This window comes from Pinus tabuliformis, chromosome 4_1 (genome assembly GCF_031772625.1).
Source record: "Pinus tabuliformis cultivar Carrire ecotype Pingquan chromosome 4_1, CPIR1, whole genome shotgun sequence".
NCBI classification, from domain to species: Eukaryota; Viridiplantae; Streptophyta; class Pinopsida; order Pinales; family Pinaceae; genus Pinus; species Pinus tabuliformis.
Genome location: NC_142303.1, coordinates 629,914,640 through 629,931,387, shown reverse-complemented (window position 1 = coordinate 629,931,387; position 16,748 = coordinate 629,914,640). Strand labels below are relative to the sequence as shown.

Genomic DNA, 16,748 nt, shown 5'->3' with positions numbered 1-16,748 from the left:
TATCAATTATTTTGTCGAGCCTTACATCATATAACGTGGATGCTCTCTCAGATAACTGACTTGCCAAACTTTCAATCATTATAAATAAACTGTTTTTTACCATTATCCTTTGAACACTAACATATAGCTATTGAACACTAATATATAGTTTAGTCTAAACTGTCATAGTAATGTTAGAAGGATAAGTGTCTTATTGGTGTTTGAATGTCAGGTTTAATTTTTTTTTAGTTGTCTTGGTATTATGCTAAATTATAAATTTCTAGTAAATTTGACTTGTTAACTATGATATATATCTTGAGAGATTGCTAATTCCCTATCAAAAGTTTTTCTTTGGAAAAATATTACTTTTTATTTTTCTAGGACATTTTTCGATTAATTTTGTTTCAAATTGGTGGGGGTTTTTTGAAATAAGAAATTTAATCAAGGTAATCGTTTCACCCTTTAGGGGTTTGCTGAACCATAGTCGCCTCCCGTATTTTCGTGCCTCCCTAGGTTCTCCTTTCTGCTGAGGCTTCTCCTTACAAGTGCAGCCATGGACGTTGGTGTGTAGGCCTTGCTACAGTGTTGGGTTTTGTTGCGTTTCGGATTTCGCCATTTGTTTCTCGATGCTATTGTGTGTTCTTATGTGTGGGGTTTCGTCTACTCAAGGTATTTTCCGCCGACAGTTGTGGTCTCTAATTTTCGAACTGCATCTGTGGTAGCCGTTTTTTTTTTAAATCGCCATGGGTTGTTGTGATATTTTTGGTTCTGTTAGAAGTTACCTAGTCTTGGGTTTTTTCTTCTAGTACATCTATGCATATGGGGGCTTTGTGGGACTAGTGCCATTTCGGGGTTTTGTTTACTAATGTTTTGGTGGCCTATTCTTGGTTTTTCGTAGCCCTTTATGGCCTTTGTTGATGTTTCCCTTCGAGGTCTTCATTAGCTGACTTGCATGCCCATATCTCTATTTTTAAAATTCTCTCACCTTTTATTTTCAGCCCCTAGGGTTTAATTTGAATCATTGGCAGGCATGGATGTCCATGTCTTTGTTTTTACAGCTCTCTGGCATAGATTTTTGTGCCACTCAAGTTTCATTCTGTTTTTACAATTCTCTCACCTTGTGTTTTCAGCCCCTAGGGTTTAATTTGAATCATTGGCAGGCATGGATGTCCATGTCTTTGTTTTTACAGCTCTCTGGCGTAGATTTTTCTGCCACTCAAGTTTCAATTTGAATGTAATATGCACATATGCTGTAAACATGACTTTGAGTTTCTTAATGAAAACATGTTCTATTTTTATTTCCTCAAAATAAAAAGTTTCACCCTTTCGTAATGCTAGGCCACAACCAAGGATTCCCTTTAATGTAATAATGGCATCCAGGAACATATAGAGCCCGCACGAGACAAAACCAAATAAAGTGCAAGACCTTACCTCACCTAGAAGGCATTGAATTCTTTGAGCTCAGGTGAAATACTGAGTAAAGATTTTCAAGATAAAATTAAGCTCGCACATGAACTTATCTTAGAAGGTTAGAGTTTCCATGACCAATCTATGAAAAATTGCAATTCACATGTACAAACCTCTATTTGAATGCAAGGCCTCTCTTCAATCTCATTATTTCAACTGTATTATAGAAATTTCATAAGTTATTGATCTGGACAGACCTTCCAATTCATGGAGTTATCTTTGAGCTTTTATCTTTTCATAGCCCCTCCATTATGTTTCATAGAACAAAAAAAATTATTGCTCGAGGGACTTTCATTATCTCGATTAATGCCACTAATACCACTTTTAGGATCCTAAGCACTGCATATGATATTATATCTACTATTAAGACAACAATATCTGATATACCATACATTTTTACAGTTGAATTTAGTCTTCATATCCATTGATCAGAATACTGCTCAATCCCATTTTTATTCCTTCTAATCCCATGTTGCTTCTGCCATTCTTGTTAACAAAAACAGAGGAATATAAATGTGAACAATGAGATTTACATTGTATATATGTTTCAGGAATTTGTGTGTTGTGTTTGGAGTTTACAATATTCAATTCGTCAACGTCCAGGGTGATAACTGGAAGTTTTAGCCAATTCAGTGAGATGGGTGAGGTTTGCAAGTGAGTTGTCCCTATTCAAATATCTAGAGGCATCACCCATACTCATACGCCTGTAGTATAAGAGGATACAAGCAATATGGAAGCAAGTCACATCACCAACTCCTACCTCTAGATGAAGCCCAAAACTGTTAAAAAGAAAAAATGATTTTTTGACTTGGAGTGAATTAAAAGAAAAAATGATTACCCAATGGTAAGAAATTAATGAGTTTACAAACGTTTGTGAAAATGAGCCAAAACCTGAAGTGAAGTTAGATTTTTATTAATTAACCAGACTTATAATTTCTTAATTATGTTTTAAAAATTCTTATTGGAGTTGAAAAATATTTAAAATTGTAACTTATGGAATGATTCTTTTTAACATTTGTAAATGATAAAAATTAAAAATTAAATTAAATATATTTAATAGTCTTGGATTCATTTTTATGTTAAAAACAAATAATTTAATTTCTTCAAATCATAACTTTAATAATACTTTAGTAATGATTGAATAATAGACTTCTAACCATAATAAATTAAAAGAATTATTAAATAATGCATTTACAAATCTTCAATACAGAAATTATATTTGTCCTCGTTATATTCTTCAATTAGTTGTACTAGGGTCTAGATAGAGATATGGATGACACAATGATCCCAACAAAAATTACCTATTAATTAATAGTTAATAATGTTCTTATTCCATCATCATGTTAAAATCCAAACTTTATATTAAAGCCCAAACCCATCACGGAATTTCCTAAAATTTGAAAAATGATCGGTGGTTTTTTATGGTAAGTTCTTTTATAAGTACTGTTAAATTTATTGAAAATTTGTAATTATATAGCTAATAATTAGTTTATAATTTGAATAAACCATAGGCTATATTATATCTATAATTTAATTCTTTCTCGTTTTACTTGTCACTTATAATTGATTTTAAATTTTATTAATTTATACAATACATGCAATAAAGCCACTTGGATACAAGAAATAAGATGCCCAAACATGTGCATTATAGGTAATTTGATGTCAGTACATTTAATCACCTTCTTGATAGATTTTTGTTGCATCATGCAATCACTACGATACAAGGAATTGATCATCTGAAATATGAGATCATCTGAAATATGATAGCTGCTATAAGCATGGCACAAATCCCTGGTATACATACATGGATATAGACTTCTATATCGACCTCATATAAAAACAATACAAGTACTCAAAAACTAGTGAAGCTCTTAGCAAGTCATACCACCCTATATTCTATTCACTGGGTGAAGGGTAAGAAGCATTTATAAACACTAATCTAACTTTAATCAAAGAAGCAAATACATACATGGATATAGACGTCTATATCGGCCTCATATAAAAACAATACAAGTACTCAAAAACTAGTCAAGCTCTGAGCAAGGCATACCGCCCTATATTGTATTCACTGGGTGAAGGGTAAGAAGCAATTATAAACAGTAATCTATCTTTAATCAAAGAAGCAATGCTTTGACTGCAAAATCATTTTGATTTTGCACGGGTGACCAAAGTCCTTGAACTTGGGCACCCAAGATTGCAAACAGTGAAAGAACTACATGAGACATTAGACAAATGGAAAACGTAATGGACTGCATAGCTTCATTGAGAGGGTATATTGTCTTTTAAAGGCTGAAATTGAACACTATATATTCTAATATAACTTAAATGACCTTGAAATAATATTATGACTATAAATTGTTTCTCCCAACATCACATCTAGAGCTGACCAGGATGACCAGTGGGCATCTTATCTGAGGACTAGTGGATGAAAGGATAAATTCACAACTCTATCGATTTCATATAAATTATCATGATACTGCTACCAACATTTAATGATAATTTGCAATATCAAATGCCATTCTTTTGGAATTTATGCTTTACTATGTTTCCTTTGCAACATGTGGTGCAAATGCTAGTAAAATATCTTAATAAGATGAAATGATACCAAACAACCATATGAGATCAAAATTCCTGCAATCTGCAAACACGTGCTTCGGTGTAAATTCTGCCCGGTTTGCAGAAGTAGCCTTTCTTAGGAGCACAGTGCACATCTTCTGAGCACACGCAGAGTCCTTCCAGAGCACATCCATCCTTCCATATGGTCACTCCCGCATTCCCTATTCCCAGAACATCGTCAGTCCAATCATTGGACAAAAATCCGTTAGGATCGTACTTGTTCTTCACTGATAAAAAGTCATCATATTTGTTATATTTTTTGATGACCCTTTCAAAGGCAATGTTTCGGTTCTTTCCCCAGTGAGGCAGAGCTCCATATTTCACGAGCGCCATTTGCTCAATTTCCTCCAACACATCTTCATACAGTCTGGGAGTGTTCGGATCCTTGGCCCGATAGTACGTCATTTCGACGTCTACTGAGTCCTCTTCTTTTCCCAGATAAGCACTCGAAGCTTTTACATAACGCATTATAAAACCAGAGTAGAGTTCAACCCCACACAGGCTGCTCGGAATTGTGTACCGGAGCTTCTTTACGTCGGAAAGGAATTGTCCGATGTTGGACACGCTGATACTCAGTCCATTCTGAAATAAGAATAATCCTTTGACCCGAGGATCCCATGCGCACGCTGTCAGCAGTTCGTCCTCTGGGCTGCTCAGACACGATCCAGCAGCTTGAATGTTATTCTGATATCCAATTACCGGATATCCCGAAAAGAGAACATCGTTGTTCTTGAATCCTGTACCAGCTCCCAGAATTGTAGATACCTGAGTGACTGCCCTCACGCACTTGCTGTCAGCATCATTCGTAGCTTCATCAACTTCCTCTGTAAAATCATAGTTGATATAATTAGAGGTACATTTTTCCACGGACTTATCCACATGGTAACGCATGTATGCATGTATTAATAACTTTGACACGTTTGAAAATAAATTATGACATCGCCATGAAACTCTGACGGAGTAGTGAAGCTTAGACGTAATATACGAGGCCTGAGTCACGCTTCATTCAAATGCCTATTAGGTATCAAAGTCTATCGGTAGAACCTTAAATCATAAAATTAACATTAAAGTATTTATTAAAAAAAAATTAATAATATAAATCATCACAAATTTTTATTAATAAAATGCAAATAGTTAACCAAATTTAATTACAGCTTTTTATTATTAAGTGTGATGCGAAAAAACTTTTCCCCGAAGAATATAAAAAATTATAATAATCATATAAAAAATTTATATTTTAATTTTAAAATTTAAAATTTTATAGGGATTTGTTTTAATTATATAATTTAGACAATTTAAAAGGTTGAGCCAATTATATATCAAAAAAATATAATTTAAATAATAGAAAATTACAATTAAATTTAGATAAAAATATAAAAATAAAATAAGTAAATTACTATTACAACGAGTCAAATTTATAGATGAAATGATTTTTACATATAAATTTTTCATAGTGATAAATCTATTCACGCATTCAAAAATACATTTTAAAAAATAAAAATAAATTGTTTCCCATTATAATAATAGATTAATAAATACAATTTACATCATATTACAAGATTCTATGAAAAATAACAATATAAAATAAATAAACTATTACACTAATAAATAATAAACTAACAAATTATTTGGAATTTACTCAATTTCACTTAAAAGGTATTTAGGGTTAAGGATGGATGACCAATAAATGTTTCACAGTCTTTACTTTACTAAAAATCATGATATCAAATGCCTTGCAAACTAAAGACAATTTCATAGTTAACTCTTTAACTCTTAATGTAATATATGTTATATAATTTAATATGAAATTTGATAAATATAAATTATAAAAAAATGCCCCAACCAATATATATTATATCAAATTTGATTCTTAAAACATAAAATAGACTATCTTGTAAAATTTTGTCCACAATGCAGAAAAAACTACTACATACACACTGAATATTGACCTTACCTTGTTCAAGTTATCATTAGATATACATTTTCACTAATTGAAATAAAAAAATTCAATGATTATTTTGATTATACTTTTAACATTAATTAAACTATAGATATTAGATTGTATGATTCAATCCGTGTGGCACTTCCAAGCTCTACTCACTCTAACTTGAAGGTGTAACACTGAAGGGGATTGAGTTAGTGAGCTCGGGGACCAAACAGAAGTATCTATAGCCAAGCTTCCATCAAGCTTCTCTTGGCTATGTGTCAAGTGTTCCACAAATCATGGTAGAGAATTGCAAAGGGAGTAATGGACCACTCCAGGAGCTCCCAACAAGAAATTAATTTAACTGCAGTTGGTTTCCGTAATTTAAGGAAATAACTGCAGTTGGTTTCCTGAACTTAAGGGAACAGTGGCAGACTGTTGCTCGTAATAAATTGGCGGCTGTTATGGGAGTCGTAAAGGGAGCTTAACATTCTCTCACTTGGTCCATACTTCCAATCTTAATGTCTCATCTTAAAACCCATTGATAATCTGTATTAAGTAATAGATACATGAATCATGGCGATAAGTCCTCTAATGACAAGTATTATCTTCCATGTATTACTATATATTTATTTCTATTATAATTTATGTGGCAACAATTTCTTAATGAATAAACCTTATGTTTATTCTTGGTCCTACACAGATGAATTCTCTCAAATCAAATTAAGGTGCACATAAATATGAGGAAAACATCACAATAATTATGAATTTCATTATAATAACATTGTTCATACAATGAGAAACTACATAATGGAACCAAGTCCCATATTCATTATATGATCCTTGAATTTAAACAGTGGCATGTCCTTAATCAAAGGATCGGCGATCATCAACTCAGTGCTGACGTGTTCAATGACCACTTTCTTCTCTTTAACACATTCCCTTATAGCTAAATACTTAATGTCGATGTGTTTGTTTCGACTCCCACTTTTGTTGTTCTTAGCCATAAAAACAACAGTTGAATTATCGCAATATATTCTCAATGGCTTAGAGAGAATCCATAATTCTAAGCCAAGAAATGAAACTCTTAAGCCATACACCATGTAAAGTAGCCTCAAAACAGGAGACAAATGCGACTTCCATAGTGGAAGTGGCAATCAAAGTCTGCTTGGCACTTCTCCATGATACAACTCCACCGGCCATCATAAAAAATGTATCCTAATGTTGATTTGTGTGAATCAACACATCCAACAAAGTCAGAATCTGAGTAGCCAATTACTTCCAAATTGTCCATCTGCCTATACATAAGCATGTAGTTTTTGGTTCCTTGAAGGTACCTCATTACATTCTTTGCAGCTCTCCAGTGGTCTAAACCTGGATGACTTTGATATCATCCCAACATTCCCACAACAAATGCAATGTCAGGTCTTCTGCAGACCTGAGCATACATTAGGCTTCCATAGCAAAAGCATATGGAATGTTCTTCATGTGTTCCCTTTCAAAGTCGTTCTTCGGGCACTGGTTCAAATTGAACCTATCACCCTTCACAATGGTAGTTACATTTGGTGAACAATCCTTCATCCGAAATCTCTCTAAAATTTTATTAATATAGGATTCCTAAAACAGACCCAAGATTCCTCGAAATCTATCTCTATGGATCTTAATGCCAATTACATAAGATGTCTCACCCATATCCTTCATATCGAAATTTTTAGAGGAATTGTTTCACCTCATGCAGCAAGCCCTTATCATTGGTTGCTAGAAAAATGTCATCCACATATAAAACATGAAAATAGATTTTACTCTCACTGACTTTCAGGTATATACATTGATCCATAATGTTTTCTACAAAACCGAATGAAGAAATTACATTATGGAATTTCAAATACCATTGGCGGGATGCTTGTTTTAAAGCGTATAATGATTTCTTGAGCTTGCAAACCAATTGCTCACCATCACTAGAGGGGAATCCTTCAGGTTGTTTCATGTAAACTTCTTCCTCTAGATCTCCATTGAGAAATGTCATTTTCACATCCATTTGTTGCAACTCCAAGTCAAAATGGGCTACTAATGCCATAATAACGCACAAGGACTCTTTCTTTGATACAGGAGAGAAAGTCTCTATGTAATTGATTCCTTCTTTCTGAGTGAATCCCTTAGCAACAAGTCTTGCCTTGTATCTCTCAATGTTGCCCAATGAGCCTTTCTTTGTCTTAAAGACCCATTTACATCCAACGGCTTTTGCACCATTAGGCAACTCAACAAGATCCCAGACATCGTTAATTTTATAGAATTCATCTCTTCCTTCATGGCATCGTACCATAATTCTGATTCTTTGCAACTCATGGCTTGTGAAAATGTCTCGGGATCATTTTCGGCTCCAATGTTGTAGTCAGATTCTTGCAGATATACAACATAATCATCAGGAATTGTTGATCTCTTTGGTCTAGTAGATCTTCTTAATGTTGTACCATCATCTTCCTGAGAAGTATGTGGTTCAACTTATTGTTCAAAAGTTCTTGGCAACTCTTGAACTACCTGATCTACTCGAATGTCATCAGCAACTTGTGGAACTTCAATAATTGGTTGTTCAATACCATTTTGTACTTGAGGGGTGTTGTGAACAATAACCAATCTATCACTTGAGGTGGAAGGTTGATATTCTGAATGATCCTTCTCAGAAACTATGTTCCTGGTTTGATCGCTCCCACTAATCAAGTCATTTTCAAGAAACTTTGCATTTCTTGATTCCATAATCCTAATGCTGTGAGATGGACAGTAAAATCTGTAACCTTTAGACCTTTCAGCATATCCAATGAAATACCCACTAATGGTCCTTGGGTCCAGCTTCTTCTCTTGTGGATTATAAATTCTCACTTCAGGTGGGCATCCCTAAATGCACATATGTCGCAAACTCGATTTCCAACCTTTACATAATTCAAATGGCGTTTTAGGAACAGCCTTGGTTGGAACTCGGTTTAATATATACACTGTCGTCTTAAGTGCTTCAGTCCACAAGGATTTAGGAAGATTGGAGCTGCTAAGCATATTCCGCACCATTTTCAATAATATTTGGTTTCTTCTTTTTGCTACACCATTCTGGTCGGGTGAACCAAGCATAGTGTATTGGGCAACAATCCCATGCTCTTGAAGAAATTTTTCAAATGGCCTAGGTGCTTGTCCATCTTTTGTGTATCTACCATAATATTCTCCACCTCTATCTGATCTCACGATCTTAATTTGCTTGCCGCATTGTTTCTCTACTTCAGCCTTAAAGATCTTAAAGGCATCTAATGTTTCATTCCTTTTATGAAGCATGTATAGATACATATATCGTGACTAATCATCTATAAAAGAGATGAAGTATCTCTGACCATGTGAGTCCATGTCTGGACTACATATATCAGTATGTATGATCTCTAATATGTCCGAACTCCTATTGGCACGTTTCTTTGACTTGTTGGTCTGCTTTCCCTTTATGCAATCCACACAAGTCTCAAAATCAGTAAAATCTAGAGTATTAAGTACCCCTTCATTTACTAATCTTTTAATTCTTTCTACGGAGATATGACCTAATCTCCGGTGCCATAATTTAGAGGAATCTTCATTAATAACGCATATTTTAGTGCCAGTATGAACATGCATTGAATCATAAGTGACATTGTTTTGTAAATTAATGCAGTAAAGACCATTAGACAAAATACCATTCCCAACACAATCATATTTATAAAATAAACTGAAGGATGTTTCTGAAAAGTTGAAGGAATATCCAAAATGTACAAGTCTTGAAACTGAAATCAAGTTTCTAGAAAAACTTGGAACATAAACGGTCTTTTCTAACTCTAAAAAAAAACCACTACTTAAAGTTAAATAGCATGTTCCTATAGCTTCCACATGCGAGCCCATCTTGTTTCCTGATAAGATGCTTTGCTCACTTCTCACTGGCTTCCTTAGGTTTTGCAAACCTTGCAAGGAATTCGAAATGTGAATTGTTGATCCAGAATCAATCCACCAGGTGTTAATATTCACATTAATCATATTAGATTCATAACAAACAAACGAGATTGGATTACCTTTTTCTGCAAGCCATTTCTGAAATTTGGCGCATTCCTTCTTCATGCATCCATTCTTTTTACAGAGGAAACACTTAGAATCCTTCTTGATATCAGCTTAGGAAGGTACTTTACCTTTCCCTCTCTTATTGGCTTGAGATTTGCCCTTTCCACACGTTACCAACATTGCACTTTCTCCCAGTTCCATCACTAGTCTCTCTTCCTCTTGAATACACATGGTCATGAGTTCATTAATTGACCATTTATCCTTATGTGTGTTGTATGAGATTTTTAAGGGTTCGTATTGGTGCGAAAGAGTGTTCAGGATGTAGTGCACCAGGAAGGACTCTGATATTTCAACCTCGAGTTTCTTCAATTGAGCCACAGTGTCCCTCATTTGTATGATGTTCTCGCGTACATCTTTCACACTGATGAGCCTTAGGGATGAGAACTTCATGATTAGGGTGCTTGCTAGTGCCTTGTCTGAAGTGATGAATTGATCATCAATGGATTTCAGCAAGTCTCGGACCTTTTCATGTTGATCAACAGAACCACGAATACTAGTTGAAATTTTAGTCTTAATGAACATCATGCTTAGGCGATTAAATCGCTCCCATCGTTCATAAAGCATGATGTTCGCTGCAGTGTTGGTGGTTCATCTTTCCTAATAGCATAGTCTATGTCCATCCAACCCAAATGAAGGAGAATTCTCTCCTTCCAGACCTTATAGTTATCTCCCTTAAGTTCAGGAATATCAGAACGAATTTTAGAGAAATTTGCAGGTTGTACAACTGCATAAAATTAAAGATCACATGCTTATATTAAATTTGAGGCCTAAAAACAAAATTTCATGCTTTACCAATGTAAACCATGCTTAAAATTGAATCTAATGACATAAAAATTGCCTGTGGGCTAAATTTCCAATTCAAGTAGATTCAATTATTCTTTATGATAGAATTTATCAAATTATTCACTTAATTCATAATTCTAAAGGGTATATTATGATTATAATTTGATATATATTCTATCTTAGATTTGAACTTTATGATAAAACTATTAATTCATAATTCCTGTGGGTAAGTTATGAATAATTTGATATTTTATCCTAATTAATTATACTATATATAATAAAAATGAACGATTCTACTATGTGGAATAAACACTTAAAAGAATTGAAAAAAACTTTAATACCCAAGAAAACATACCTCCATCCATTGATACTTGCTCACACTCTGATATCAGATAAAAGGCAAGATTTCCTATAGCTTGATCAAAATTTCACTCGTAGTCGTAAAAACACAAATGGCGTGAAACTTTAGAACAAGCAATTGCCTGTAGTAGGCATGTGACCACGCATCTAAAGCTTATATACAAAATATATTACTCCGCATAGACTAAGAAAGCTGTTAATTGTCTTGCGAGATGAAAATGCCCACACGTCTGTGGTGAAAAGGGGTGACTTCCCCAAACGTTATACCTGTACGAACAAATTCCTTAATCACAGGAAAATGTGGTGAGTGTGGAACCAGGTAGAATCACTTCAAGATCGTATTAAAACAATAAAAAATGCTAATTGATAAGGAATTCGCTCGTTAGAAAAATCACTACACAAATCTCTCATCTGTGTGGCACTTCCAAGCTCTGCTTACTCTAAGTTGATAGTGTAAGACTGAAGGGGATTGAGTTAGTGAGCTTGGGGACCAAATAGAGGTATTTATAGCCAAGCTTCCATCAAGCTTCTTGGCTATGTGTCAACTGTTCCACAGATCATGGTAGAGAACTGCAAAGGGAGTAATGGACCACTCTAGGAGCTCCCAACAAAAAATTAATTTCAGTGGTTTCTGTAATTTAAGGAAATAAGTGTAGTTGATTTCCTGAACTTAAGGGAACGGTGGTAGACTGTTGCCCGTAATAAATCGGCTGCCGTGTAATAAATCGGCGGCCGTTATGGGAGCCGTAAAGGGAGCTTAACAAGTTAAGGTCTAAATATGATAATAAATATCCACCAGTTTTGGTTCATTTTCACGTGAAACCCATGTTCATCACTACTTGACCATTTCTGTCATGAAGTTCAACGATTATATGTCTAAATATGATAATAAATATCCATCAGCTTTGATTCATTTTCACGTGAAACTCATGTTCATCACTAATTGACCATTTCCGTCAGGAAGTTCAACGATTATCTGTTTAATACTAATGAAACTATAAATATTAGATTGTATGATCCAATGGCAGTTAGGGTTTGAATATGTTAATGAATATGCACCACATTTGATTTATCTACACGTGAAACTGATTTTCATAATACAGTTCCAACCGATTTTCCGATTTTAGAATATTTGCGAAATTTGGATAGGCAGAAGAGAGTTTGGCTTCATTAGATTTCATTCTTATGAGTTAAATTTCGAATATATTCTAAAACCTACGAACAAATCAAGTTAAAAATAACATAAACAAATAATTGATTAAATCATTATCATTCTGGATTTTGACGTTGGCATTTCTCTTACCTGATGCTGGCTAAAAGAGCCGTTGAAGCGGACCGAAAACCGATGAAATCATTTACCCCATCTCCATAAGAATTAACGGGCACTCGATCGTCCACTCTATAGACAACCTTTCGTTGAGCAGGGTACCATATAACATCTCCGAATTCGTGCTCCAGGCCAAACTGCACAATCATGCTTTCCAGATCCGAATCATCCTTCACAGCGTTTGTGATGGAACGTTTAAACAAAGGTTGTAGTTGCAGGGTTACCTGTATAACACAACATAGTATACTAAAAAATTCAATGAGATTAAATCATTAATCCAACGATAACATCATTAAATTATTGAATTCCTTGGAGATCTTCTAAACAGCCGTATTTATAGGAGATAGGCTATCCCAACTATGAGATAAGTGGAAGAATCTAATAAAGCCACAATACCGGAAAAGTGCAATGTTTTCATGCATTATGGATGGTTTACATGGAAAGGACGGAAATTGGAAAAACAATGCACCAATTATTACCTTACTGCATAGTGCTTAATACATATATTTTTATTTCTTATATTAAAAAAAAACAATAACCAAAAATATTCATTATTAAGATTAGCTTATATTATTTATAAATTTGAACATTCAATTTGTATTCACCAATATTAAGATTGACTTTGCCTTTTGTTAATCAAATATTCAGAATTTCAATTCTATTAATTGCAAAAAACATCTTATACATAATCAAAGCTAAATTATCCATTAAATATTCGAATTGGATGTTTATTTTAGAATTTCAATTTTATTAATTGCAAAAAGCATGTTAGGCATGATCAAAGCTAAATTACCCATTAACTATTCTAATTGGATGTTTATTTCAGAATTTCAATTTTATTAATTGCAAAGGCATGATCAAAGCTAAATTACCCATAACGATTCCAATGGGATGTTTATGGTTACCTGGAATAAATATTGATGGTATTTTATAGATTATTTGTTTTAGGTTTTTTTCGTTAAAATTTAATATTACAATATTTTTTTCAGCATATTATAATTATATAGTATTTTTTAATATATAAATAATATAATTATGTCAATTGTATTGTTAAATTTATAAATAAATTTAATTTTTTTCAAATATCTAAATATTAATATTATGTAAATTAACACAAATACATTAAAAAATATTAATGTGGTTGATATAGTTACTTGCTTTATTTGTTTTTATTATTAATAGATATATAACAAAATATTATTATAACAAAAATATTATTATTAATTTTGAGTTTATTGAACCCTTAATCTTTAAGAATCTCAAGTCTTGATTAAAAACAAAAGTGTTGAACAGTTTCTATCCTTTACAACCAAGATATAAGACAATTTTTCTGAAAATTAGGTATGCTTTGAAAATCTTTATGAAATTGGTGGGGGGAGCCACATGTTACTCATGTTGCTGCCTTTTTCAACATCAATTTTTTAAAATTTATTTAAAGTTAATGCAACCCAACAAATTCTCTAACACACTAAGACATAAGAATTTAGATGAAGCATATGCTGAGCATATTCCCTTGAGAATCGATTTAAAGCCTCAATTAAAAAAAATCAGTCCTCAATTAAAAAGAAATTAACAAATCGTCATCCACCTTAAATTGAAAACAAATTCTCTAACACACTACAACATAAACATTTAGATAAAGCATATGCTAAGCATATTCCTTTGAGAATCAATCTAAATCTTCAATTAAAAAAAATAAAAAAATTCAACAAATCAACATCCACTTTATGTTGAAAGGAAAAAAAAACCACTTGAAACTTATAATTCTCCTATTTCAAACACTCATATCCGAAACCATAAAAACAATTATATCTCAAACCATAATAAAATGAAAGTATGCTCACCGGTGAAATTCAATTCGTTTCAATTTTTTTGCTAGGTTATTACTACCTGGGAAATACACTCATATCCCAAACCATAAAAACAATTATATCTCAAACCATAATAAAATGAAAGTATGCTCACCGGCGAAATTCAATTCGTTTCAATTTTTTTGCTAGGTTATTACTACCTGGGAAATGACACCGATAACGCCCAACGAAACTTTGGCTGCATTGAGATCCTCATTTGCTTCAGTAAGACTCACAACTTTAGCATATCCCTCAGCAGGGGAAGCTGGTACTACTAATCTCATCCCCACAACATATTCGTGAACAGCACTTCCGCTACCAAACAGGGAACTACCATGAGCACCAGTGCCTAGTAGTCCCCCAAGAGTTACACCCAACCAGTAAGGGGAATGAGGCAAAGCAAGGCCTTCTGTGGCAGCAGCATCAATGAGATTCTTTAGGGTCATACCGCTATGGAACGTCATCCTCAAACTAGGCTTATCCACGGATACAACATAGTTTAGATCCCGAGTGCTGATAATGAGACCCGAATCCCCACCGGGACACACCAGCTTGGGAATACAGTGGGCGTAGCGCGTCACAACTCTCATCTTCTGATTCTTCTGAACGGCATCGGCAACAGAGGCCAGAAGCTCATCCTCTGTGGAAGGATACACGACTTGGGCAACCCTGCAGATACTTCTATCTGGAAACACGCCATAAGCGTTCGAAACAGTGCAGTTTGTAAATCCATTAGAACATTCAACCACGGGACCCGGGGGACTACAATTCGCGATCCGGGCCAACAGAAAGAAATAACAAAAGATCAAAATAGCTCTGTGAAACTCCATTCGACAACATAACCGAAACCGAGTATCGCTGAGTGAGCAAAACGGTCCGTATAAATAGTTGGAATAGCTCTAATGGAAGCGCACCCAAAAAAACGTGTGGCCAATTTTCTTTCTGCATATTTTTTCAGATTTAACTCTACGCTACCCGTACTTCATGACTATTCCGAACACTTGTATTATTTTACGGTTTCAGATTTAACTCTACGCTACCCATACTTCATGACTATTACTTCATAAACATCCCGATCACCCACATTACCACCTCGAAAATTAACAAAAAGTCAAAATCTCTCGGTTATAAGTATATTCACATTTGGAGATTACAACTTTTCGATAAAAATGTTTATCAGTTATCCACGTCATCAACTTATCCAGTTATATATAGATAGGCATTATCGAGTAAAAGTCTCACCCAATATAAACAAATTCATCAACGACATCATTGTTTGGCGTATCCTTCCAAAAAGCGACTCCAACTAACGATGGATGAAATGCATTCGTCCCCAATTTCTTGTTGGGTATTTTTCAATGGGAAAATACCAAAAACCAAACAAATTTAACACCACAGAACCAATGCTCTGTTTCCACTGTTCCAGGATCTTTTGTACAGGAAGCTTTAAAAAGAAACTATCTCAGAACAAACCATTACACAGCATAAAAACATTTCTATTGCTTAAAATATAAAGCCTGATACAAACATTCATCCTCTTTGCTGAGACGGATTCACCAAAATTACTTTCACCCATCAAAACAAAATTATGTCTCCACCTGAGAATTCACTGTGCTGGGTTTACTGTAGTAAAACCCTTTTTTTTTACTTTACTGGTGTAAAACTATTTTTACACATACTCAGTAAAAATTTCATTACATTCACCATTTCAAAAAAAATACCTGTGCATTCTTTTTTCCTGCATTTCAATGCATACCCAAAACATTTTAAAAAAAATCTATGCACTGCTGTGCAATATCTTCCCCTGCTTCACGTGCTTCACGTGCCGGTCTTCATTCTGACCTCTCCCTGCTCTTTCACTGGTGCACCTTACGCCTCTCCCATGTGCAACAATAACATTACATAACATATATGCTCCACTCCTTTTTTAAAAAAAAAGTTCTTCGTTGCACCTTCATTCACTTTTCATGGTCAATGTACATTCCTTTTTTAAAAACATATTACAATCATGGGGGTTCTTTTTTTTCGTTCTATGTGTTTGTTTTTTAAAGAAATACAATACGGCCACATATATTTTTACACAGTTTCATATTATGATTAACATAAGCAACCATTTGCACTAATTCCATCCTTGCTGTTTCGTTCAAAATATTTGCGCATACTTTTAGGCTGCTCATAATATGATTAATGTTCATAACCAAAAGTTGGCTCGTCCTGAAGCCTTTGACCTTCAACGAGAACGCCGCAGAGGCACGCCTACCTCCGACATTTTCCCATATTGCCGTGTGGTTGAAATTCAATGCTTTTACTAAACACTTACGAA

The 16,748-nt window shown here is 34.1% G+C and overlaps 1 protein-coding gene across 1 annotated transcript; it reads right to left on the bottom strand.

Moving 5' to 3' along the window:
• Positions 1-4,068: 4,068 nt before the first annotated feature.
• Positions 4,069-15,100, bottom strand: LOC149177618 (L-gulonolactone oxidase 2-like). The gene is made up of 4 exons (XM_089420172.1): positions 14,587-15,100; positions 12,552-12,799; positions 8,779-8,786; positions 4,069-4,886 (listed from the first exon to the last, which is right to left on the bottom strand). The coding sequence occupies exons 1-4, from the start codon at positions 15,013-15,015 to the stop codon at positions 4,069-4,071; spliced, it is 1,503 nt and encodes a 500-aa protein (XP_089276298.1). The 5' UTR covers positions 15,016-15,100.
• Positions 15,101-16,748: the final 1,648 nt, after the last annotated feature.